The sequence below is a fragment of the Carcharodon carcharias genome, chromosome 5 (genome assembly GCF_017639515.1).
Source record: "Carcharodon carcharias isolate sCarCar2 chromosome 5, sCarCar2.pri, whole genome shotgun sequence".
NCBI lineage: Eukaryota > Metazoa > Chordata > Chondrichthyes > Lamniformes > Lamnidae > Carcharodon > Carcharodon carcharias.
In genome coordinates this window covers 5,153,514-5,178,221 of record NC_054471.1, presented here as the reverse complement: position 1 = coordinate 5,178,221, position 24,708 = coordinate 5,153,514, and the positions used below count along the sequence as shown (strand labels likewise).

The window sequence follows — 24,708 nt, the reverse complement described above, 5'->3', positions numbered from 1 at the left end:
AGTACTGATTGAGTGCTTCACTGTCAGAAGGTCAGTACTGAGGGAGTGCCGCACTGTCAGAGGATCCATACTGAGGGAGTGCCGCACTGTCAGAGGGTCAGTACTGAGGGAGTGCTGCACTGTCAGAGGGTCAGTACTGAGGGAGTGCTGCACTGTCAGAGGGTCAGTACTGAGGGAGTGGCGCACTGTGAGAGGGTCAGTACTGAGAGAGTGCTGCACTGTCCGAGGGTCAGTACTGAGAGAGTGCCGCACTGTCAGAGGGTCAGTACTGAGGGAGTGCTGCACTGTCATAGGGTCAGTACTGATGGAGTGCTGCACTGTCAGAGGGTCAGTACTGAGGGAGTCCTGCACTGTCAGAGGGTCAGTACTGAGAGAGTGCTGCACTGTCAGAGGGTCTGTACTGAGGGAGTGCTGCACTGTCAGAGGGTCAGTACTGAGAGAGTGCTGCACTGTCAGAGGGTCAGTACTGCGGGAGTGCTGCACTTTCAGAGGGTCAGTACTGATGGAGTGCTGCACTGTCAGATGGTCAGTACTGAGGGAGTGGCGCACTGTGAGAGGGTCAGTACTGAGAGAGTGCTGCACTGTCCGAGGGTCAGTACTGAGGGAGTGCCGCACTGTCAGAGGGTCAGTACTGAGGGAGTGCTGCACTGTCAGATAGTCAGTACTGAGGGAGTGCTGCGCTGTCAGAGGATCAGTACTGAGGGAGCGCAGCACTGTCAGATGGTCAGTACTGAGGGAGTGCAGCACTGTCGGAGGATCTAGAGCACAGTGCTGAGGGAGTGCTGCACTGTGAGAGGGTCAGTGCTGTGCGAGTGCTGCAATGTCAGAGGGTCAGTACTGAGTGAGTGCTGCACTGTAAGAGGGTCAGTACTGATTGAGTGCTTCACTGTCAGAAGGTCAGTACTGAGGGAGTGCCGCACTGTCAGAGGATCCATACTGAGGGAGTGCCGCACTGTCAGAGGGTCAGTACTGAGGGAGTGCTGCACTGTCAGAGGGTCAGTACTGAGGGAGTGCTGCACTGTCAGAGGGTCAGTACTGAGGGAGTGGCGCACTGTGAGAGGGTCAGTACTGAGAGAGTGCTGCACTGTCCGAGGGTCAGTACTGAGAGAGTGCCGCACTGTCAGAGGGTCAGTACTGAGGGAGTGCTGCACTGTCATAGGGTCAGTACTGATGGAGTGCTGCACTGTCAGAGGGTCAGTACTGAGGGAGTCCTGCACTGTCAGAGGGTCAGTACTGAGAGAGTGCTGCACTGTCAGAGGGTCTGTACTGAGGGAGTGCTGCACTGTCAGAGGGTCAGTACTGAGAGAGTGCTGCACTGTCAGAGGGTCAGTACTGCGGGAGTGCTGCACTTTCAGAGGGTCAGTACTGATGGAGTGCTGCACTGTCAGATGGTCAGTACTGAGGGAGTGGCGCACTGTGAGAGGGTCAGTACTGAGAGAGTGCTGCACTGTCCGAGGGTCAGTACTGAGGGAGTGCCGCACTGTCAGAGGGTCAGTACTGAGGGAGTGCTGCACTGTCAGATAGTCAGTACTGAGGGAGTGCTGCGCTGTCAGAGGATCAGTACTGAGGGAGCGCAGCACTGTCAGATGGTCAGTACTGAGGGAGTGCAGCACTGTCGGAGGATCTAGAGCACAGTGCTGAGGGAGTACTGCACTGTCGGAGGATCTAGAGCACAGTGCTGAGGGAGTGCTGCACTGTCAGAGGGTCAGTACTGAGGGAGTGCTGCACTGTCGGAGGGTCAGTACTGAGGGAGTGCTGCAATGTCAGAGGGTCAGTACTGAGGGTGTGCTGCACTGTCAGAGGGTCAGTACTGAGGGAGTGCTGCACTGTCGGAGGGTCAGTACTGAGGGAGTGCTGCACTGTCAGAGGGTCAGTACTGAGGGAGTGCTGCACTGTCAGATGGTCAGTACTGAGGGAGTGCTGCACTGTCAGAGGGTCAGTACTGAGGGAGTGCTGCACTGTCGGAGGGTCAGTACTGAGGGAGCGCTGCCCTGTCGGAGGGTCAGTACTAAGGGAGCGCTGCACTGTCGGAGGGTCACTGGTGTGGGGGTGCTGCACTGTCAGAGGGTCAGTACTGAGGGAGTGCCGCTCTTTCACAGGGTCAGTACTGAGGGAGTGCTGCTCTGTCAGATGGTCAGTAGTGAGGGAGTGCTGCACTGTCAGAGGGTCAGTACTGAAGGAGTGCCTCACTGTCAGAGGGTCAGTACTGAGGGATTGCTGCACTGTCAGAGGGTCAGTACTGAGGGAGTGCTGCACTGTCAGAGGGTCAGTACTGAGGGAGTTCTGCACTGTCAGAGGGTCAGTACTGAGGGAGTGCTGCACTGTCAGAGGGTCAGTACTGAGGGTGTGCTGCACTGTCAGAGGGTCAGTACTGAGGGAGTGCTGCACTGCCAGAGGGTCAGTACTGATGGAGCGCAGCACTGTGAGAGGGTCAGTATTGAGGGAGTGCTGCACTGTCAGAGCGTCAGTTCTGAGGGAGTGCTGCACTGTGAGAGGGTCAGTTCTGGGGGAGTTCTGCACTATCAGAGGGTCAGTACTGAGGGTGTGCTGCACTGTCAGAGGGTCAGTGCTGAGGGAGTGCTGCACTGTCAGAGTGTCAGTACTGAGGGAGTGCTGCACTGTCAGAGCGTCAGTACTGAGGGAATGCTGCACTGTCAGAGGGTCAGTACTGAGGGAATGCTGCACTGTCAGAGGGTCAGTACTGAGGGAGTGCTGCACTGTCAGGGCGTCAGTACTGAGGGAGTGGCGCACTGTGAGAGGGTCGGTACTGAGAGAGTGCCGCACTGTCAGAGGGTCAGTATGAGAGAATGCTGCACTTTTAGATGGTCAGTACTGAGGGAGTTCTGCACTGTCGGAGGATCAGTACTGAGGGAGTGCTGCACTGTCAGTGGATCTAGAGCACAGTGCTGGGGGAGTGCTGCACTGTCGGAGGATCTAGAACACAGTGCTGAGGCAGTGCTGCACTGTCGGAGAATGTAGAGCACAGTGCTGAGGGAGTGCTGCACTGTCGGAGGATCTAGAGCACAGTGCTGAGGGAGTGCTGCACTGTGAGAGGGTCAGTGCTGAGCGAGTTCTGCAATGTCAGAGGGTCAGTACTGAGTGAGTGCTGCACTGTAAGAGGGTCAGTACTGATTGAGTGCTTCACTGTCAGAAGGTCAGTACTGAGGGAGTGCCGCACTGTCAGAGGATCCATACTGAGGGAGTGCCGCACTGTCAGAGGGTCAGTACTGAGAGAGTGCTGCACTGTCAGAGGGTCAGTACTGAGGGAGTGCTGCACTGTCAGAGGGTCAGTACTGAGGGAGTGGCGCACTGTGAGAGGGTCAGTACTGAGAGAGTGCTGCACTGTCCGAGGGTCAGTACTGAGGGAGTGCCGCACTGTCAGAGGGTCAGTACTGAGGGAGTGCTGCACTGTCATAGGGTCAGTACTGATGGAGTGCTGCACTGTCAGAGGGTCAGTACTGAGGGAGTGCTGCACTGTCAGAGGGTCAGTACTGAGAGAGTGCTGCACTGTCAGAGGGTCTGTACTGAGGGAGTGCTGCACTGTCAGAGGGTCAGTACTGAGGGAGTGCTGCACTGTCAGATGGTCAGTACTGAGAGAGTGCTGCACTGTCAGAGGGTCAGTACTGAGAGAGTGCTGCACTGTCAGAGGGTCAGTACTGCGGGAGTGCTGCACTTTCAGAGGGTCAGTACTGAGGGAGTGCTGCACTGTCAGATGGTCAGTACTGAGGGAGTGGCGCACTGTGAGAGGGTCAGTACTGAGAGAGTGCTGCACTGTCCGAGGGTCAGTACTGAGGGAGTGCCGCACTGTCAGAGGGTCAGTACTGAGGGAGTGCTGCACTGTCAGATGGTCAGTACTGAGGGAGTGCTGCCCTGTCAGAGGATCAGTACTGAGGGAGCGCTGCACTGTCAGATGGTCAGTACTGAGGGAGTGCAGCACTGTCGGAGGATCAAGTGCACAGTGCTGAGGGAGTACTGCACTGTCGGAGGATCTAGAGCACAGTGCTGAGGGAGTGCTGCAATGTCAGAGGGTCAGTATTGAGGGTGTGCTGCAATGTCAGAGGGTCAGTACTGAGGGAGTGCTGCACTGTCAGAGGGTCAGTACTGAGGGAATGCTGCACTGTCAGAGGGTCAGTACTGAGGGAGTGCTGCACTGTCAGAGGGTCAGGACTGAGGGAGTGCAGCACTGTCATTGGGTCAGTACTGATGGAGTGCTGCACTGTCAGAGGGTCAGTACTGAGGGTGTGCTGCACTGTCAGAGGGTCAGTGCTGAGGGAGTGCTGCACTGTCAGAGGGTCAGTACTGAGGGAGTGCTGCACTGTCAGAGCGTCTGTACTGAGGGAATGCTGCACTGTCAGAGGGTCAGTACTGAGGGAATGCTGCACTGTCAGAGGGTCAGTACTGAGGGAGTGCTGCACTGTCAGGGCGTCAGTATGAGAGAATGCTGCACTTTTAGATGGTCAGTACTGAGGGAGTTCTGCACTGTCGGAGGATCAGTACTGAGGGAGTGCTGCACTGTCAGTGGATCTAGAGCACAGTGCTGGGGGAGTGCTGCACTGTCGGAGGATCTAGAACACAGTGCTGAGGCAGTGCTGCACTGTCGGAGAATGTAGAGCACAGTGCTGAGGGAGTGCTGCACTGTCGGAGGATCTAGAGCACAGTGCTGAGGGAGTGCTGCACTGTGAGAGGGTCAGTGCTGAGCGAGTTCTGCAATGTCAGAGGGTCAGTACTGAGTGAGTGCTGCACTGTAAGAGGGTCAGTACTGATTGAGTGCTTCACTGTCAGAAGGTCAGTACTGAGGGAGTGCCGCACTGTCAGAGGATCCATACTGAGGGAGTGCCGCACTGTCAGAGGGTCAGTACTGAGGGAGTGCTGCACTGTCAGAGGGTCAGTACTGAGGGAGTGCTGCACTGTCAGAGGGTCAGTACTGAGGGAGTGGCGCACTGTGAGAGGGTCAGTACTGAGAGAGTGCTGCACTGTCCGAGGGTCAGTACTGAGGGAGTGCCGCACTGTCAGAGGGTCAGTACTGAGGGAGTGCTGCACTGTCATAGGGTCAGTACTGATGGAGTGCTGCACTGTCAGAGGGTCAGTACTGAGGGAGTGCTGCACTGTCAGAGGGTCAGTACTGAGAGAGTGCTGCACTGTCAGAGGGTCTGTACTGAGGGAGTGCTGCACTGTCAGAGGGTCAGTACTGAGGGAGTGCTGCACTGTCAGAGGGTCAGTACTGAGGGAGTGCCGCACAGTCAGAGGGTCAGTACTGAGGGAGTGCTGCACTGTCAGAGGGTCAGTACTGAGGGAGTGCCGCACAGTCAGAGGGTCAGTACTGAGGGAGTGCTGCACTGTCAGAGGGTCAGTACTGAGGGAGTGCTGTACTGTCAGAGGGTCAGTACTGAGGGAGTGCTGCACTGTCAGAGGGTCAGTACTGAAGGAGTGCTGCACTGTCGGAGGGTCAGTACTGAGGGAGCGCTGCCCTGTCGGAGGGTCAGTACTAAGGGAGCGCTGCACTGTCGGAGGGTCACTGGTGTGGGGGTGCTGCACTGTCAGAGGGTCAGTACTGAGGGAGTGCCGCTCTTTCACAGGGTCAGTACTGAGGGAGTGCTGCTCTGTCAGATGGTCAGTAGTGAGGGAGTGCTGCACTGTCAGAGGGTCAGTACTGAAGGAGTGCCTCACTGTCAGAGGGTCAGTACTGAGGGATTGCTGCACTGTCAGAGGGTCAGTACTGAGGGAGTGCTGCACTGTCAGAGGGTCAGTACTGAGGGAGTTCTGCACTGTCAGAGGGTCAGTACTGAGAGAGTGCTGCACTGTCAGAGGGTCAGTACTGAGGGTGTGCTGCACTGTCAGAGGGTCAGTACTGAGGGAGTGCTGCACTGCCAGAGGGTCAGTACTGATGGAGCGCAGCACTGTGAGAGGGTCAGTATTGAGGGAGTGCTGCACTGTCAGAGCGTCAGTTCTGAGGGAGTGCTGCACTGTGAGAGGGTCAGTTCTGGGGGAGTTCTGCACTATCAGAGGGTCAGTACTGAGGGTGTGCTGCACTGTCAGAGGGTCAGTGCTGAGGGAGTGCTGCACTGTCAGAGGGTCAGTACTGAGGGAGTGCTGCACTGTCAGGGCGTCAGTACTGAGGGAGTGGCGCACTGTGAGAGGGTCAGTACTGAGAGAGTGCCGCACTGTCAGAGGGTCAGTATGAGAGAATGCTGCACTTTTAGATGGTCAGTACTGAGGGAGTTCTGCACTGTCGGAGGATCAGTACTGAGGGAGTGCTGCACTGTCAGTGGATCTAGAGCACAGTGCTGGGGGAGTGCTGCACTGTCGGAGGATCTAGAACACAGTGCTGAGGCAGTGCTGCACTGTCGGAGAATGTAGAGCACAGTGCTGAGGGAGTGCTGCACTGTCGGAGGATCTAGAGCACAGTGCTGAGGGAGTGCTGCACTGTGAGAGGGTCAGTGCTGAGCGAGTTCTGCAATGTCAGAGGGTCAGTACTGAGTGAGTGCTGCACTGTAAGAGGGTCAGTACTGATTGAGTGCTTCACTGTCAGAAGGTCAGTACTGAGGGAGTGCCGCACTGTCAGAGGATCCATACTGAGGGAGTGCCGCACTGTCAGAGGGTCAGTACTGAGGGAGTGCTGCACTGTCAGAGGGTCAGTACTGAGGGAGTGGCGCACTGTGAGAGGGTCAGTACTGAGAGAGTGCTGCACTGTCCGAGGGTCAGTACTGAGGGAGTGCCGCACTGTCAGAGGGTCAGTACTGAGGGAGTGCTGCACTGTCATAGGGTCAGTACTGATGGAGTGCTGCACTGTCAGAGGGTCAGTACTGAGGGAGTGCTGCACTGTCAGAGGGTCAGTACTGAGAGAGTGCTGCACTGTCAGAGGGTCTGTACTGAGGGAGTGCTGCACTGTCAGAGGGTCAGTACTGAGGGAGTGCTGCACTGTCAGATGGTCAGTACTGAGAGAGTGCTGCACTGTCAGAGGGTCAGTACTGAGAGAGTGCTGCACTGTCAGAGGGTCAGTACTGCGGGAGTGCTGCACTTTCAGAGGGTCAGTGCTGAGGGAGTGCTGCACTGTCAGATGGTCAGTACTGAGGGAGTGGCGCACTGTGAGAGGGTCAGTACTGAGAGAGTGCTGCACTGTCCGAGGGTCAGTACTGAGGGAGTGCCGCACTGTCAGAGGGTCAGTACTGAGGGAGTGCTGCACTGTCAGATGGTCAGTACTGAGGGAGTGCTGCCCTGTCAGAGGATCAGTACTGAGGGAGCGCTGCACTGTCAGATGGTCAGTACTGAGGGAGTGCAGCACTGTCGGAGGATCAAGTGCACAGTGCTGAGGGAGTACTGCACTGTCGGAGGATCTAGAGCACAGTGCTGAGGGAGTGCTGCAATGTCAGAGGGTCAGTATTGAGGGTGTGCTGCAATGTCAGAGGGTCAGTACTGAGGGAGTGCTGCACTGTCAGAGGGTCAGTACTGAGGGAATGCTGCACTGTCAGAGGGTCAGTACTGAGGGAGTGCTGCACTGTCAGAGGGTCAGGACTGAGGGAGTGCAGCACTGTCAGAGGGTCAGTACTGAGGGAGTGCAGCACTGTCAGAGGGTCAGTACTGAGGGAGTGCTGCACTGTCAGAGGGTCAGTACTGATGGAGTGCAGCACTGTCAGAGGGTCAGTACTGAGGGAGCGCTGCACTGTCAGAGGGTCAGTACTGAGGGAGTGCTGCACTGTCAGAGGATCAGTACTGAGGGAGTGCTGCACTGTCAGAGGGTCAGTACTGAGGGAGTGCTCCACTGTCAGAGGGTCAGTACTGAAGGAGTGCCTCACTGTCAGAGGGTCAGTACTGAGGGAGTGCTGCACTGTCAGAGGGTCAGTACTGAGGGAGTGCCGCACATTCAGAGGGTCAGTACTGAGGGTGTGCTGCACTGTCAGAGGGTCAGTACTGAGGGAGTGCTGCACCGTCAGATGGTCAGTACTGAGGGAGTGCTGCACTGTCAGAGGGTCAGTACTGAGGGAGTGCTGCACTGTCAGAGGGTCAGTACTGAGGTAGCGCTGCCCTGTCGGAGGGTCAGTACTAAGGGAGCGCTGCACTGTCGGAGGGTCACTGGTGTGGGGGTGCTGCACTGTCAGAGGGTCAGTACTGAGGGAGTGCCGCTCTTTCACAGGTTCAGTACTGAGTGAGTGCTGCACTGTCAGCTGGTCAGTAGTGAGGGAGTGCTGCACTGTCAGAGGGATCAGTACTGAAGGAGTGCCTCACTGTCAGAGGGTCAGTACTGAGGGAGTGCTGCACTCTCAGAGGGTCAGTACTGAGGGAGTGCTGCACTCTCAGAGCGTCAGTACTGAGGGAATGCTGCACTGTCAGAGGGTCAGTACTGAGGGAATGCTGCACTGTCAGAGGGTCAGTACTGAGGGAGTGCTGCACTGTCAGGGCGTCAGTACTGAGGGAGTGGCGCACTGTGAGATTGTCAGTACTGAGAGAGTGCCGCACTGTCAGAGGGTCAGTATGAGAGAATGCTGCACTTTTAGATGGTCAGTACTGAGGGAGTTCTGCACTGTCAGAGGATCAGTACTGAGGCGGTGCTGCACTGTCAGTGGATCTAGAGCACAGTGCTGGGGGAGTGCTGCACTGTCGGAGGATCTAGAACACAGTGCTGAGGCAGTGCTGCACTGTCGGAGAATGTAGAGCACAGTGCTGAGGGAGTGCTGCAGTGTCGGAGGATCTAGAGCACAGTGCTGAGGGAGTGCTGCACTGTGAGAGGGTCAGTGCTGAGCGAGTTCTGCAATGTCAGAGGGTCAGTACTGAGTGAGTGCTGCACTGTAAGAGGGTCAGTACTGATTGAGTGCTTCACTGTCAGAAGGTCAGTACTGAGGGAGGGCCGCACTGTCAGAGGATCCATACTGAGGGAGTGCCGCATTGTCAGAGGGTCAGTACTGAGGGAGTGCTGCACTGTCAGAGGGTCAGTACTGAGGGAGTGCTGCACTGTCCGAGGGTCAGTACTGAGGGAGTGCCGCACTGTCAGAGGGTCAGTACTGAGGGAGTGCTGCACTGTCATAGGGTCAGTACTGATGGAGTGCTGCACTGTCAGAGGGTCAGTACTGAGGGAGTGCTGCACTGTCAGAGGGTCAGTACTGAGAGAGTGCTGCACTGTCAGAGGGTCTGTACTGAGGGAGTGCTGCACTGTCAGAGGGTCAGTACTGAGGGAGTGCTGCACTGTCAGATGGTCAGTACTGAGAGAGTGCTGCACTGTCAGAGGGTCAGTATTGAGAGAGTGCTGCACTGTCAGAGGGTCAGTACTGCGGGAGTGCTGCACTTTCAGAGGGTCAGTACTGAGGGAGTGCTGCACTGTCAGATGGTCAGTACTGAGGGAGTGGCGCACTGTGAGAGGGTCAGTACTGAGAGAGTGCTGCACTGTCCGAGGGTCAGTACTGAGGGAGTGCCGCACTGTCAGAGGGTCAGTACTGAGGGAATGCTGCACTGTCAGAGGGTCAGTACTGAGGGAGTGCTGCACTGTCAGAGGGTCAGGACTGAGGGAGTGCAGCACTGTCAGAGGGTCAGTACTGAGGGAGTGCTGCACTGTCAGAGGGTCAGTACTGAGGGAGTGCAGCACTGTCAGAGGGTCAGTACTGAGGGAGCGCTGCACTGTCAGAGGGTCAGTACTGAGGGAGTGCTGCACTGTCAGAGGGTCAGTACTGAGGGAGTGCTGCACTGTCAGAGGGTCAGTACTGAGGGAGTGCTGCACTGTGAGAGGGTCAGTACTGAGAGAGTGCTGGACTGTCAGAGGATCTAGAGCACAGTGCAGAGGGAGTGCTGCACTGTCAGAGGGTCAGTACTGAGAGAGTGCTGCACTGTCAGAGGGTCAGTACTGAGGGGGCACTGCACTGTCAGAGCGTCAGTACTGAGGGAGTGGCGCACTGTGAGAGGGTCAGCACTGAGAGAGTGCTGCACTGTCCGAGGGTCAGTACTGAGGGAGTGCCGCACTGTCAGAGGGTCAGTACTGAGGGAGTGCTGCACTGTCAGACGGTCAGTACTGAGGGAGTGATGCCCTATCAGAGGATCAGTACTGAGGGAGCTCTGCACTGTCAGATGGTCAGTCCTGAGGGAGTGCAGCACTGTCGGGGGATCTAGAACACAGTGCTGAGGCAATGCTGCACTGTCGGAGAATGTAGAGCACAGTGCTGAGGGAGTGCTGCACTGTCGGAGGATCTAGAGCACAGTGCTGAGGGAGTACTGCACTGTCGGAGGATCTAGAGCACAGTGCTGAGGGAGTGCTGCAATGTCAGAGGGTCAGTACTGATGGAGTGCTGCACTGTCAGAGGGTCAGTACTGAGGGAGTGCTGCACTGTCAGAGGGTCAGTACTGAGGGAGTGCTGCACTGTCAGAGGGTCAGTACTGAGGGAGTGCTCCACTGTCAGAGGGTCAGTTCTGAAGGAGTGCCTCACTGTCAGTTGGTCAGTACTGAGGGAGTGCTGCACTGTCAGAGGGTCAGTACTGAGGGAGTGCCGCATATTCAGAGGGTCAGTACTGAGGGAGTGCTGCACTGTCAGAGGGTCAGTACTGAGGGAGTGCTGCACCGTCAGATGGTCAGTACTGAGGGAGTGCTGCACTATCAGAGGGTCAGTACTGAGGGAGTGCTGCACTGTCGGAGGGTCAGTACTGAGGGAGCGCTGCCCTGTCAGAGGGTCAGTACTAAGGGAGCGCTGCACTGTCGGAGGGTCACTGGTGTGGGAGTGCTGCACTGTCAGAGGGTCAGTACTGAGGGAGTGCCGCTCTTTCACAGGTTCAGTACTGAGTGAGTGCTGCACTGTCAGATGGTCAGTAGTGAGGGAGTGCTGCACTGTCAGAGGGATCAGTACTGAAGGAGTGCCTCACTGTCAGAGGGTCAGTACTGAGGGAGTGCTGCACTCTCAGAGGGTCAGTACTGAGGGAGTGCTGCACTGTCAGAGGGTCAGTACTGAGGGAGTGTTGCACTGTCAGATGGTCAGTACTGAGGGAGTGCTGCACTGTCAGAGGGTCAGTACTGAGGGAGTTCTGCACTGTCAGAGCGTCAGTACTGTGGGAGTGCTGCACTGTCAGAGGGTCAGTACTGTGGGAGTGCTGCACTGTCAGAGGGTCAGTACTGAGGGTGTGCTGCACTGTCAGAGGGTCAGTACTGAGCGAGCGCTGCACTGTCGTAGGGTCAGTACTGAGGGAGTGCAGCGCTGTCAGAGGGTCAGTACTGAGGGAGTGCTGCACTGTCAGAGGGTCAGTACTGAGGGAGTGCAGCACTGTCAGAGGGTCAGTACTGAGGGGGTGCTGCACTGTCAGAGGGTCAGCACTGAGGGAGTGCTGCACTGTCAGATGGTCAGTACTGATGGAGTGCTGCACTGTCAGAGGGTCACTACTGAGGGAGTGCTGCACTGTCAGAGGGTCAGTACTGAAGGAGTTCCGCACTGTCAGAGGGTCAGTACTGAGGGAGTGCTGCACTGTCAAATGGTCAGTACTGAGGGAGTGCTGCACTGTCAGAGGGTCAGTACTGAGGGAGTGCTGCACCGTCAGATGGTCAGTACTGAGGGAGTGCTGCACTGTCAGAGGGTTAGTACTGAGGGAGTGCTGCACTGTCAGAGTGTCAGTACTGAAGGAGTGCCTCACTGTCAGAGGGTCAGTACTGAGGGAGTGCTGCACTGTCAGAGGGTCAGTACTGAGGGTGTGCTGCACTGTCAGAGGGTCAGTACTGAGGGAGTGTTGCACTGTCAGATGGTCAGTACTGAGGGAGTGCTGCACTGTCAGAGGGTCAGTACTGAGGGAGTGCTGCACTGTCAGAGGGTCAGTACTGAGGGAGTGCTGCACTGTCAGAGGGTCAGTACTGTGGGAGCGCTGCACTGTCAGAGGGTCAGTACTGAGGGAGTGCTGCACTGTCAGAGGGTCAGTACTGATGGAGCGCTGCACTGTGAGAGGGTCAATACTGAGGGAGTGCTGCACTGTCAGAGCGTCAGTACTGAGGGAGTGCTGCACTTTGAGAGGGTCAGTACTGGTTGAGTGCAGCACTGTCAGAGGGTCAGTACTGAGGGTGTGCTGCACTGTCAGAGGGTCAGTGCTGAGGGAGTGCTGCACTGTCAGAGGGTCAGTACTGAGGGAGTGCTGCACTGTCAGAGCGTCAGTACTGAGGGAATGCTGCACTGTCAGAGGGTCAGTACTGAGGGAATGCTGCACTGTCAGAGGGTCAGTACTGAGGGAGTGCTGCACTGTCAGGGCGTCAGTACTGAGGGAGTGGCGCACTGTGAGAGGGTCAGTACTGAGAGAGTGCCGCACTGTCAGAGGGTCAGTATGAGAGAATGCTGCACTATTAGATGGTCAGTACTGAGGGAGTTCTGCACTGTCAGAGGATCAGTACTGAGGGAGTGCTGCACTGTCAGTGGATCTAGAGCACAGTGCTGGGGGAGTGCTGCACTGTCGGAGGATCTAGAACACAGTGCTGAGGGAGTGCTGCACTGTCAGAGGGTCAGTACTGAGTGAGTGCTGCACTGTCAGAGGGTCAGTACTGAGGGAGTGGTGCACTGTGAGAGTGTCAGTATTGATAGAGAGCCGCACTGTCAGAGGGTCAGAACTGAGAGAGTGCTGCACTGTCCGAGGGTCAGTACTGAGGGAATGCTGCATGTCATATGGTCAGTACTGAGGGAGTGCTGCACTGTCAGAGGATCAGTACTGAGGGAGTGCTGCACTGTCAGAGGATCTAGAGCACAGTGCTGAGGGAGTGCTGCACTGTCAGAGGGTCAGTACTGAGGGAGTGCTGCACTGTCAGAAGGTCAGTACTGAGGGAGTGCTGCAATGTCAGAGGGTCAGTACTGAGGGAGTGCTGCACTGTTAGAGGGTCAGTACTGAGGGAGTGCTGCAGTGTCAGAGGGTCAGTACTGCGGGAGTGCTGCTCTGTCAGAGGGTCAGTACTGAGGGAGTGCTGCACTGTCAGAGGGTCAGTACTGAGGGAGTGCTGCCCTGTCAGAGGGTCAGTACTGAGGGAGTGCTGCACTGTCAGAGGGTCAGTACTGAGGGAGTGCTGCCCTGTCAGAGGGTCAGTATTGAGGGAGTGCTGCACTGTCAGATGGTCAGTACTGAGGGAGTGCTGCACTGTCAGAGGGTCAGTACTGTGGGAGCGCTGCACTGTCAGAGGGTCAGTAATGAGGGAGTGCTGCACTGTCAGAGGGTCAGTACTGAGGGAGTGCTGCACTGTCAGCGGGTCAGTACTGAGGGAATGCTGCACTGTCAGAGGGTCAGTACTGAGGGAGTGCTGCACTGTCAGAGGGTCAGGACTGAGGGAGTGCAGCACTGTCAGAGGGTCAGTACTGAGGGAGTGCTGCACTGTCAGAGGGTCACTACTGAGGGAGTGCAGCACTGTCAGAGGGTCAGTACTGAGGGAGTGCTGCACTGTCAGAGGGTCACTACTGAGGGAGTGCAGCACTGTCAGAGGGTCAGCACTGAGGGAGTGCTGCACTGTCAGATGGTCAGTACTGATGGAGTGCTGCACTGTCAGAGGGTCAGTACTGAGGGAGTGCTGCACTGTCAGAGGGTCAGTACTGAGGGAGTGCTGCACTGTCAGAGGGTCAGTACTGAGGGAGTGCTCCACTGTCAGAGGGTCAGTACTGAAGGAGTGCCTCACTGTCAGTTGGTCAGTACTGAGGGAGTGCTGCACTGTCAGAGGGTCAGTACTGAGGGAGTGCCGCACATTCAGAGGGTCAGTACTGAGGGAGTGCTGCACTGTCAGAGGGTCAGTACTGAGGGAGTGCTGCACCGTCAGATGGTCAGTACTGAGGGAGTGCTGCACTATCAGAGGGTCAGTACTGTGGGAGTGCTGCACTGTCGGAGGGTCAGTACTGAGGGAGCGCTGCCCTGTCGTTGGGTCAGTACTAAGGGAGCGCTGCACTGTCGGAGGGTCACTGGTGTGGGGGTGCTGCACTGTCAGAGGGTCAGTACTGAGGGAGTGCCGCTCTTTCACAGGTTCAGTACTGAGTGAGTGCTGCACTGTCAGATGGTCAGTAGTGAGGGAGTGCTGCACTGTCAGAGGGATCAGTACTGAAGGAGTGCCTCACTGTCAGAGGGTCAGTACTGAGGGAGTGCTGCACTCTCAGAGGGTCAGTACTGAGGGAGTGCTGCACTGTCAGAGGGTCAGTACTGAGGGAGTGCTGCACTGTCAGAGGGTCAGTACTGAGGGAGTGCTGCAATGTCAGAGGGTCAGTACTGAGGGAGTGCTGCACTGTTAGAGGGTCAGTACTGAGGGAGTGCTGCAGTGTCAGAGGGTCAGTACTGCGGGAGTGCTGCTCTGTCAGAGGGTCAGTACTGAGGGAGTGCTGCACTGTCAGAGGGTCAGTACTGAGGGAGTGCTGCCCTGTCAGAGGGTCAGTACTGAGGGAGTGCTGCACTGTCAGAGGGTCAGTACTGAGGGAGTGCTGCACTGTCAGAGGGTCAGTACTGAGGGAGTGCTGCCCTGTCAGAGGGTCAGTATTGAGGGAGTGCTGCACTGTCAGATGGTCAGTACTGAGGGAGTGCTGCACTGTCAGAGGGTCAGTACTGTGGGAGCGCTGCACTGTCAGAGGGTCAGTACTGAGGGAGTGCTGCACTGTCAGAGGGTCAGTACTGAGGGAGTGCTGCACTGTCAGAGGGTCAGTACTGAGGGAATGCTGCACTGTCAGAGGGTCAGTACTGAGGGAGTGCTGCACTGTCAGAGGGTCAGGACTGAGGGAGTGCAGCACTGTCAGAGGGTCAGTACTGAGGGAGTGCTGCACTGTCAGAGGGTCACTACTGAGGGAGTGCAGCACTGTCAGAGGGTCAGTACTGAGGGAGCGCTGCACTGTCAGAGGGTCAGCACTGAGGGAGTGCTGCACTGTCAGATGGTCAGTATTGATGGAGTGCTGCACTGTCAGAGGGTCAGTACTGAGGGAGTGCTGCACTGTCAGAGGGTCAGTACTGAGGGAGTGCCGCACATTCAGAGGGTCAGTACTGAGGGAGTGCTGCACTGTCAGAGGGTCAGTACTGAGGGAGTGCTGCACCGTCAGATGGTCAGTACTGAGGGAGTGCTGCACTATCAGAGGGTCAGTACTGTGGGAGTGCTGCACTGTCGGAGGGTCAGTACTGAGGGAGGGCTGCCCTGTCGGAGGGTCAGTACTAAGGGAGCGCTGCACTGTCGGAGGGTCACTGGTGTGGGGGTGCTGCACTGTCAGAGGGTCAGTACTGAGGGAGTGCCGCTCTTTCACAGGTTCAGTACTGAGTGAGTGCTGCACTGTCAAATGGTCAGTAGTGAGGGAGTGCTGCACTGTCAGAGGGATCAGTACTGAAGGAGTGCCTCACTGTCAGAGGGTCAGTACTGAGGGAGTGCTGCACTCTCAGAGGGTCAGTACTGAGGGAGTGCTGCACTGTCAGAGGGTCAGTACTGAGGGAGTGCTGCACTGTCAGATGGTCAGTACTGAGGGAGTGTTGCACTGTCAGATGGTCAGTACTGAGGGAGTGCTGCACTGTCAGAGGGTCAGTACTGAGGGAGTGCTGCACTGTCAGAGGGTCAGTACTGAGGGAGTGCTGCACTGTCAGAGGGTCAGTACTGAGGGTGTGCTGCACTGTCAGAGGGTCAGTACTGAGGGAGAGCTGCACTGTCAGAGGGTCAGTACTGATGGAGCGCTGCACTGTGAGAGGGTCAGTACTGAGGGAGTGCTGCACTGTCAGAGCGTCAGTACTGAGGGAGTGCTGCACTGTGAGAGGGTCAGTACTGGGGGAGTGCTGCACTGTCAGAGGGTCAGTACTGAGGGTGTGCTGCACTGTCAGAGGGTCAGTGCTGAGGGAGTGCTGCACTGTCAGAGGGTCAGTACTGAGGGAGTGCTGCACTGTCAGAGGGTCAGTACTGAGGGAATGCTGCACTGTCAGAGGGTCAGTACTGAGGGAGTGCTGCACTGTCAGGGCGTCAGTACTGAGGGAGTGGCGCACTGTGAGAGGGTCAGTACTGAGAGAGTGCCGCACTGTCAGAGGGTCAGTATGAGAGAATGCTGCACTGTTAGATGGTCAGTACTGAGGGAGTTCTGCACTGTCAGAGGATCAGTACTGAGGGAGTGCTGCACTGTCAGTGGATCTAGAGCACAGTGCTGGGGGAGTGCTGCACTGTCGGAGGATCTAGAACACAGTGCTGAGGCAGTGCTGCACTGTCGGAGAATGTAGAGCACAGTGCTGAGGGAGTGCTGCACCGTCGGAGGATCTAGAGCACAGTGCTGAGGGAGTGCTGCACTGTGGGAGGGTCAGTGCTGAGGGAGTGCTGCAATGTCAGAGGGTCAGTACTGAGGGTGTGCTGCACTGTCAGAGGGTCAGTACTGATTGAGTGCTTCACTGTCAGAAGGTCAGTACTGAGGGAGTGCCGCACTGTCAGAGGATCCATACTGAGGGACTGCTGCGCTGTCAGAGGGTCAGTACTGAGGGAGTGCTGCACGGTCGGATGGTCAGTACTGAGGGAGTGCTGCACGGTCGGAGGGTCAGTACTGAGGGAGTGCTGCACGGTCGGAGGGTCAGTACTGATGGAGCGCTGCACTGTCGGAGGGTCACTGCTGTGGGGGTGCTGCACTGTCAGAGAGTCAGTACTGAGGGAGTGCTGCACTGTCAGAGGGTCAGTACTGAGGGAGTGCTGCACTGTCAGAGGGTCAGTACTGAGGGAATGCTGCACTGTCAGAGGGTCAGTACTGAGGGAGTGCTGCACTGTCAGAGGGTCAGTACTGAGGGAGTGCAGCACTGTCAGAGGGTCAGTACTGAGGGAGCACGGCACTGTCAGAGGGTCAGCACTGAGGGAGTGCTGCACTGTCAGATGGTCAGTACTGATGGAGTGCTGCACTGTCAGAGGGTCAGTACTGAGGGAGTGCTGCACTGTCAGAGGGTCAGTACTGAGGGAGTGCTGCACTGTCAGAGGGTCAGTACTGAGGGAGTGCTCCACTGTCAGAGGGTCAGTACTGAAGGAGTGCCTCACTGTCAGTTGGTCAGTACTAAGGGAGTGCTGCACTGTCAGAGGGTCAGTACTGATTGAGTGCTTCACTGTCAGAAGGTCAGTAATGAGGGAGTGCCGCACTGTCAGAGGATCCATACTGAGGGAGTGCTGCGCTGTCAGAGGGTCAGTACTGAGGGAGTGCTGCACGGTCGGAGGGTCAGTACTGAGGGAGTGCTGCACGGTCGGAGGGTCAGTACTGATGGAGCTCTGCACTGTCGGATGGTCACTGTTGTGGGGGTGCTGCACTGTCAGAGAGTCAGTACTGAGGGAGTGCTGCACTGTCAGAGGGTCAGTACTCAGGGAGTTCTGCTCTGTCGGTGGGTCAGTATTGAGGGAGTGCTGCACTGTCAGATGGTCAGTACTGATGTAGTGCTGCACTGGCAGAGGGTCACTACTGAGGGAGTGCTGCACTGTCAGAGGGTCAGTACTGAGGGAGTGCTGCACTGTCAGAGGGTCAGTACTGAGGGAGTGCTCCACTGTCAGAGGGTCAGTACTGAAGGAGTGCCTCACTGTCAGAGGGTCAGTACTGAGGGAATGCTGCACTGTCAGATGGTCAGTACTGAGGGAGTGCTGCACTGTCAGAGGGTCAGTACTGAGGGAGTGCCGCACAGTCAGAGGGTCAGTACTGAGGGAGTGCCGCACTGTCAGAGGGTCAGTACTGAGGGAGTGCTGCACCGTCAGATGGTCAGTACTGAGGGAGTTCTGCACTGTCAGAGGGTTAGTACTGAGGGAGTGCTGCACTGTCAGAGGGTCAGTACTGAAGGAGTGCCTCACTGTCAGAGGGTCAGTACTGAGGGAGTGCTGCACTGTCAGAGGGTCAGTACTGAGGGAGTGCTGCACTGTCAAAGGGTCAGTACTGAGGGAGTGTTGCACTGTCAGATGGTCAGTACTGAGGGAGTGCTGCACTGTCAGAGGGTCAGTACTGTGGGAGCGCTGCACTGTCAGAGGGTCAGTACTGAGGGAGTGCTGCACTGTCAGAGGGTCAGTACTGATGGAGCGCTGCACTGTGAGAGGGTCAGTACTGAGGGAGTGCTGTACTGTCAGAGTGTCAGTACTGAGGGAGTGCTGCACTGTGAGAGGGTCAGTACTGGTTGAGTGCAGCACTGTCAGAGGGTCAGTACTGAGGGTGTGCTGCACTGTCAGAGGGTCAGTGCTGAGGGAGTGCTGCACTGTCAGAGGGTCAGTACTGAGGGAGTGCTGCACTGTCAGAGCGTCAGTACTGAGGGAATGCTGCACTGTCAGAGGGTCAGTACTGAGGGAATGCTGCACTGTCAGAGGGTCAGTACTGAGGGAGTGCTGCACTGTCAGGGCGTCAGTACTGAGGGAGTGGCGCACTGTCAGTGGATCTAGAGCACAGTGCTGGGGGAGTGCTGCACTGTCGGGGGATCTAGAACACAGTGCTGAGGGAGTGCTGCACTGTCGGAGAATGTAGAGCACAGTGCTGAGGGAGTGCTGCACTGTTGGAGGATCTAGAGCACAGTGCTGAGGGAGTGCTGCACTGTGAGAGGGTCAGTGCTGAGCGAGTGCTGCAATGTCAGAGGGTCAGTACTGAGGGAATGCTGCACTGTCAGAGGGTCAGTACTGAGGGAGCCCTGCACTGTCAGAGGGTCAGTACTGAGGGAATGCTGCACTGTCAGAGGGTCAGTACTGAGGGAGCCCTGCACTGTCATAGGGTCAGTCCTGAGGGAGTGCTGCACTGTCAGAGTGTCAGTACTGAGGGAGTGCTGCACTGTCAGAGGGTCAGTACTGAGGGAGTGGTGCACTGTGAGAGTGTCAGTATTGATAGAGAGCCGCACTGTCAGAGGGTCAGAACTGAGAGAGTGCTGCACTGTCCGAGGGTCAGTACTGAGGGAATGCTGCATGTCATATGGTCACTACTGAGGGAGTGCTGCACTGTCAGAGGATCAGTACTGAGGGAGTGCTGCACTGTCAGAGGATCTAGAGCACAGTGCTGAGGGAGTGCTGCACTGTCAGAGGGTCAGTACTGAGGGAGTGCTGCACTGTCAGAGGGTCAGTACTGAGGGAGTGCTGCAATGTCAGAGGGTCAGTACTGAGGGAGTGCTGCACTGTTAGAGGGTCAGTACTGAGGGAGTGCTGCAGTGTCAGAGGGTCAGTACTGCGGGAGTGCTGCTCTGTCAGAGGGTCAGTACTGAGGGAGTGCTGCACTGTCATAGGGTCAGTACTGAGGGAGTGCTGCCCTGTCAGAGGGTCAGTATTGAGGGAGTGCTGCACTGTCAGAGGGTCAGTACTGAGGGAGTGCTGCACTGTCAGAGGGTCAGTACTGAGGGATTGCTGCACTGTCAGAGGGTCAGTACTGAGGGAGTGCTGCCCTGTCAGAGGGTCAGTAGTGAGGGAGTGCTGCACTGTCAGAGCGTCAGTAGTGAGGGAGTGCGGCACTGTCAGAGGGTCAGTGCTGAGGGAGTGCCGCACTGTCAGAGGGTCAGTACTGAGGGAGTGCTGCACTGTCAGAGGGTCAGTACTGAGGGAGTGCTGCACTGTGGGAGGGTCAGTACTGAGGGAGTGCTGCACTGTCAGAGATTCAGTACTGAGGGAATGCTGCACTGTGAGAGGGTCAGTACTGAGAGAGTGCTGGACTGTCAGAGGATCTAGAGCACAGTGCTGAGGGAGTGCTGCACTGTCAGAGGGTCAGTACTGAGAGAGTGCTGCACTGTCAGAGGGTCAGTACTGAGGGAGTGCTGCACTGTCAGAGGGTCAGTACTGAGGGAGTGGCGCACTGTGAGAGGGTCAGTACTGAGAGAGTGCTGCACTGTCCGAGGGTCAGTACTGAGGGAGTGCCGCACTGTCAGAGGGTCAGTACTGAGGGAGTGCTGCACTGTCAGATGGTCAGTACTGAGGGAGTGCTGCCCTGTCAGAGGATCAGTACTGAGGGAGCTCTGCACTGTCAGATGGTCAGTCCTGAGGGAGTGCAGCACTGTCGGGGGATCTAGAACACAGTGCTGAGGCAATGCTGCACTGTCGGAGAATGTAGAGCACAGTGCTGAGGGAGTGCTGCACTGTCGGAGGATCTAGAGCACAGTGCTGAGGGAGTACTGCACTGTCGGAGGATCTAGAGCACAGTGCTGAGGGAGTGCTGCAATGTCAGAGGGTCAGTACTGAGGGACTGCTGCAATGTCAGAGGGTCAGTACTGAGGGTGTGCTGCACTGTTAGAGGGTCAGTACTGAGGGAGTGCTGCACTGTCGGAGGGTCAGTACTGAGGGAGTGCTCCAATGTCAGAGGGTCAGTACTGAGGGTGTGCTGCACTGTCAGAGGGTCAGTACTGAGGGAATGCTGCACTGTCAGAGGGCAGTACTGAGGGAGTGCTGCACTGTCAGAGGGTCAGTACTGAGGGAGTGCAGCACTGTCAGAGGGTCAGTACTGAGGGAGTGCTGCACTGTCAGAGGGTCAGTACTGAGGGAGTGCTGCACTGTCAGATGGTCAGTAGTGAGGGATTGCTGCACTGTCAGAGGGTCAGTACTGAGGGAGTGCTGCACTGTCAGAGGGTCAGTATTGAGGGAGTGTTGCACTGTCAGATGGTCAGTACTGAGGGAGTGCTGCACTGTCAGAGGGTCAGTACTGAGGGAGTGTTGCACTGTCAGATGGTCAGTACTGAGGGAGTGCTGCACTGTCAGAGGGTCAGTACTGAGGGAGTGCTGCACTGTCAGAGGGTCAGTACTGAGGGAGTGCTGCACTGTCAGAGGGTCAGTACTGTGGGAGCGCTGCACTGTCAGAGGGTCAGTACTGAGGGAGTGCTGCACTGTCAGAGGGTCAGTACTGATGGAGCGCTGCACTGTGAGAGGGTAAGTACTGAGGGATTGCTGCACTGTCAGAGCGTCAGTACTGAGGGAGTGCTGCACTGTGAGAGGGTCAGTACTGAGGGAGTGCTGCACTGTCAGAGGGTCAGTACTGAGGGTGTGCTGCACTGTCAGCGGGTCAGTGCTGAGGGAGTGCTGCACTGTCAGAGGGTCAGTACTGAGGGAGTGCTGCACTGTCAGAGCGTCAGTACTGATGGAATGCTGCACTGTCAGAGGGTCAGTACTGAGGGAGTGCTGCACTGTCAGAGGGTCAGTACTGAGGGAGCACTGCACTGTCAGAGGGTCATTACTGAGGGAGTTCCGCACTGTCAGAATGTCAGTACTGAGGAAGTGCTGCACTGTCAGAGGGTCAGTACTGAGGGAATGCTGCACTGTCAGAGGGTCAGTACTGAGGGAGCACTGCACTGTCAGAGGGTCAGTACTGAGGGAGTGGCGCACTGTGAGAGGGTCAGTACTGAGAGAGTGCTGCACTAACAGAGGGTCAGTATGAGAGAATGCTGCACTGTCAGATGGTCAGTACTGAGCGAGTGCTGCACTGTCAGAGGATCAGTACTGAGGGAGTGCTGCACTGTCAGTGGATCTAGAGCACAGTGCTGAGGCAGTGCTGCACTGTCGGAGAATGTAGAGCACAGTGCTGAGGGATTGCTGCACTGTCGGAGGATCTAGAGCACAGTGCTGAGGGAGTGCTGCACTATGAGAGGGTCAGCGCTGAGGGAGTGCTGCAATGTCAGAGGGTCAGTACTGAGGGAGTGCTGCAATGTCAGAGGGTCAGTACTGAGGGTGTGCTGCACTGTCAGAGGGTCAGTACTGAGGGAGTGCTGCACGGTCGGAGGGTCAGTAATGAGGGAGTGCGGCACTGTCGGAGTGTCAGTACTGAGGGAGTGCTGCACGGTCGGAGGGTCAGTACTGAGGGAGTGCTGCACGGTCGGTGTGTCAGTACTGAGGGATTGCTGCACGGTTGGACGGTCAGTACTGAGGAAGTGCTGCACTGTCGGAGGGTCAGTACTGAGGGAGCGCTGCACTGTCGGAGGGTCACTGCTGTGGGGATGCTGCACTGTCAGAGGGTCAGTACTGAGGGAGTGCTGCACTGTCAGAGGGTCAGTACTGAGGGAGTGCTGCACTGTCAGAGGGTCAGTACTCAGGGAGTACTGCTCTGTTGGAGGGTCAGTACTGAGTGAGTGCTGCACTGTCACAGGGTCAGTCCTGAGGGAGTGCTGCACTGTCATAGGGTCAGTACTGAGGGAGTGCTGCACTGTCAGAGGGTCAGTACTGGGGGAGTGCTGCACTGTCAGAGGGTCAGTTTTGAGGGAGTGCTGCACTGTCAGAGAGTCAGTACTGAGGGAGTGCTGCACTGTCAGAGGGTCAGTACTGAGGGAGCGCTGCACTGTCAGAGGGTCAGTGCTGAGGAAGTGCTGCACTGTCAGAGGGTCAGTGCTGAGGGAGTGCTGCACTGTCAGAGGGTCAGTACTGAGGGAGTGCTGCACTGTCAGAGGGTCAGTACTGAGGGAGTGCTGCACTGTCACAGGGTCAGTATTGAGGGAGTGCTGCACTGTCAGAGGGTCAGTACGGTGGGTGTGCTGCACTGTCAGAGGGTCACTACTGAGGTAGTGCTGCAATGTCAGAGGTTCAGGTCTGAGGGAGTACTGCTCTGTCAGAGGGTCAGTACTGAGGGAGTGCTGCACTGTCAGAGGGTCAGTACGGTGGGTGTGCTGCACTGTCAGAGGGTCAGTACTGAGGTAGTGCTGCAATGTCAGAGGGTCAGGTCTGAGGGAGTGCTGCACTGTCAAAGGGTCAGTACTGAGGGAGTGCTGCTCTGTTGGAGGGTCAGTACTGAGGGAGTGCTGCACTGTCAGAGGGTCAGTACTGAGGGAGTGCTGCACTGTCGGAGGATGTAGAGCACAGTGCTGAGGGAGTGCTGCACTGTCGGAGGATGTAGAGCACAGTGCTGAGGGAGTGCTGCACTGTCGGAGGATGTAGAGCACAGTGCTGAGGGAGCGCTGCACTGTCGGAGGATGTAGAGCACAGTGCTGAGTGCTTGGACTGTGTTGAGCCTCCTTTGCTGCTGTTCTCAGTTTGATGTATTTCCCTGACACTCTGCTCCTGTCAACAGAAACCTTTGACATCATCAGCCGGATTATGCAGTATGTGTCTGGAGCCAACATGTCCCATCAACTCCCAATATCTGAGGCTATGCTGACTTACAAACAGAAGAGGTGAGACTGCTGAATCAGACAGCTGTTTGCTAGCTGCCAGTAACATATTGGTGCAATCTGTACAGCCAGAATCCTTCTCAGAGCCTGCTCCAAAATTGACCTATTCTCATCTTCCAAGACAAATTCTGTGCCTCTAGTCTTCATTCCTGAAATCCTCTTTGGCTGGCAAGGCACACAACACAGCTCCAGGTTTGCTTTCAATGTTCACGGGAAATATATCGTCATTTCTTCACTGTCGCTGGGTCCAAATCCTGGAACTCCCTCCCTAACAGCACTGTGGGTGTACCTGCCCCACATGGACTGCAGCGGCTCAAGAAGGCAGCTCACCACCATCTTCTCAAGGGGCAACTAGGGATGGGCAATAAATGCTGGTCTGGCCAATAACATCCACATCCCATGAATGAATATAAATAAAGAAATCTTGGTCGGGGGGGGGCGCAGTATCTCAGTCACTGGGAGGGTATCTCAGCCATATCTCAGGGAATCTAGGTCTCAAGACTGGGTAAAAATGACTGAGTAACAAGGTCATCCGCTTCTCTGCAGAACCGGATGCCTCATGTTCAGATGATGGGTCTGCTTTAGATAATCTTGTTAGAGCTGTACCAATCCCCCCCCCGTAAGCTCTCCCTGTGCCTTTTGTCTAGAATTCTGTCCTTCCAGCCTGTATCAATACATCAAAATCCCTGGGAGTGCTGACAATAATAATATGGTCTTCAGTTCAGACTTCTATACAGTGTCACTGAATCTTAATGGCACAGAAGGAGGCCATTCAGCCCATTGTGTCTGCATCGGCTCTCCAAATGAGCAGTATGACCTGGTGCCATTGCTCTGCCTTTTCCTCGTACCTCTGCACATTGTTTCTATTCAAATAAACATCTAATACCCTCCTGAATGCCTCGATTGAACCTGCCTCCACCACACTTCCAGGCCGTGCATTCCAGACCCGAACCAGTCACTGTGAAAACTTTATTCTCACATCACATTTGCTTCTTTCGCAAATCACTTTAAATCTGTGCCCTCTCGTTCTTGATCCTTTTACAAGTGGGAACAGCTTCTCCCTATCTACTCTGTCCAGCCCCATCATGGTTTTGAACATCTCTATCAAATCCCCTCTCAGCCTTCTCCTCCCCAAGGAGAACAGTCCCAACCTCTCCAATCTATCCTCATAGCTGAAGTTTCTCATCCCTGGAACCATTCTTGTAAACCTCTTCTGTACTCTCTCCAATGTGTTCACATCCTTCCTATAGTATGGTGCCCAGAACTGTACACAATATTCCAACTGAGGTCTAACATAAACTCAGCATAACCTCCCTGCTCTTGTACTCTATGTTCCTATTAATAAAGCCCAGGATACTATATGCTTTTTTAACTCTCTCTCTACCTGTCTGCCACCTTCAATGATCTATTCACATATACAACTAAGTCTTCCTGCAAAATTTCACCCCTTATTTTATATATGTTCTTCCTCTTGAAGTTCCACACCATCCCCCTCACACCTTTTTTGAACAAGGGCATAATGTTTGCAATTCTCCAGTCCTCTGGCACCTCCTTATCAATTTTGAACCCTTCTAGTCTGTCACCACGGCCTGCATAGCATCTACCTCCTTGGTAAGGACAGATGCATGTCCATATTGCCTTTTAGGTTCCTAACCAGCCCTCCTTTTACATATTTTTAAATTTGTTCATGGGAAGTGCCCATCCCTAATTGCCCTCACTCAGAGTCATATGTAGGCC

General features: G+C 55.9%; 1 protein-coding gene across 1 annotated transcript in view; it reads left to right on the top strand.

Annotated features, from left to right (window-relative positions):
* LOC121278340 (phosphofurin acidic cluster sorting protein 1-like) overlaps nt 1–24,708 on the top strand; it is a 765,476-nt gene that overhangs the window by 605,339 nt on the left and 135,429 nt on the right. Inside the window, 1 exon segment of the mRNA XM_041188648.1 lies at nt 22,872–23,013. Within this exon segment, the coding sequence (XP_041044582.1) occupies nt 22,872–23,013 (142 nt within the window).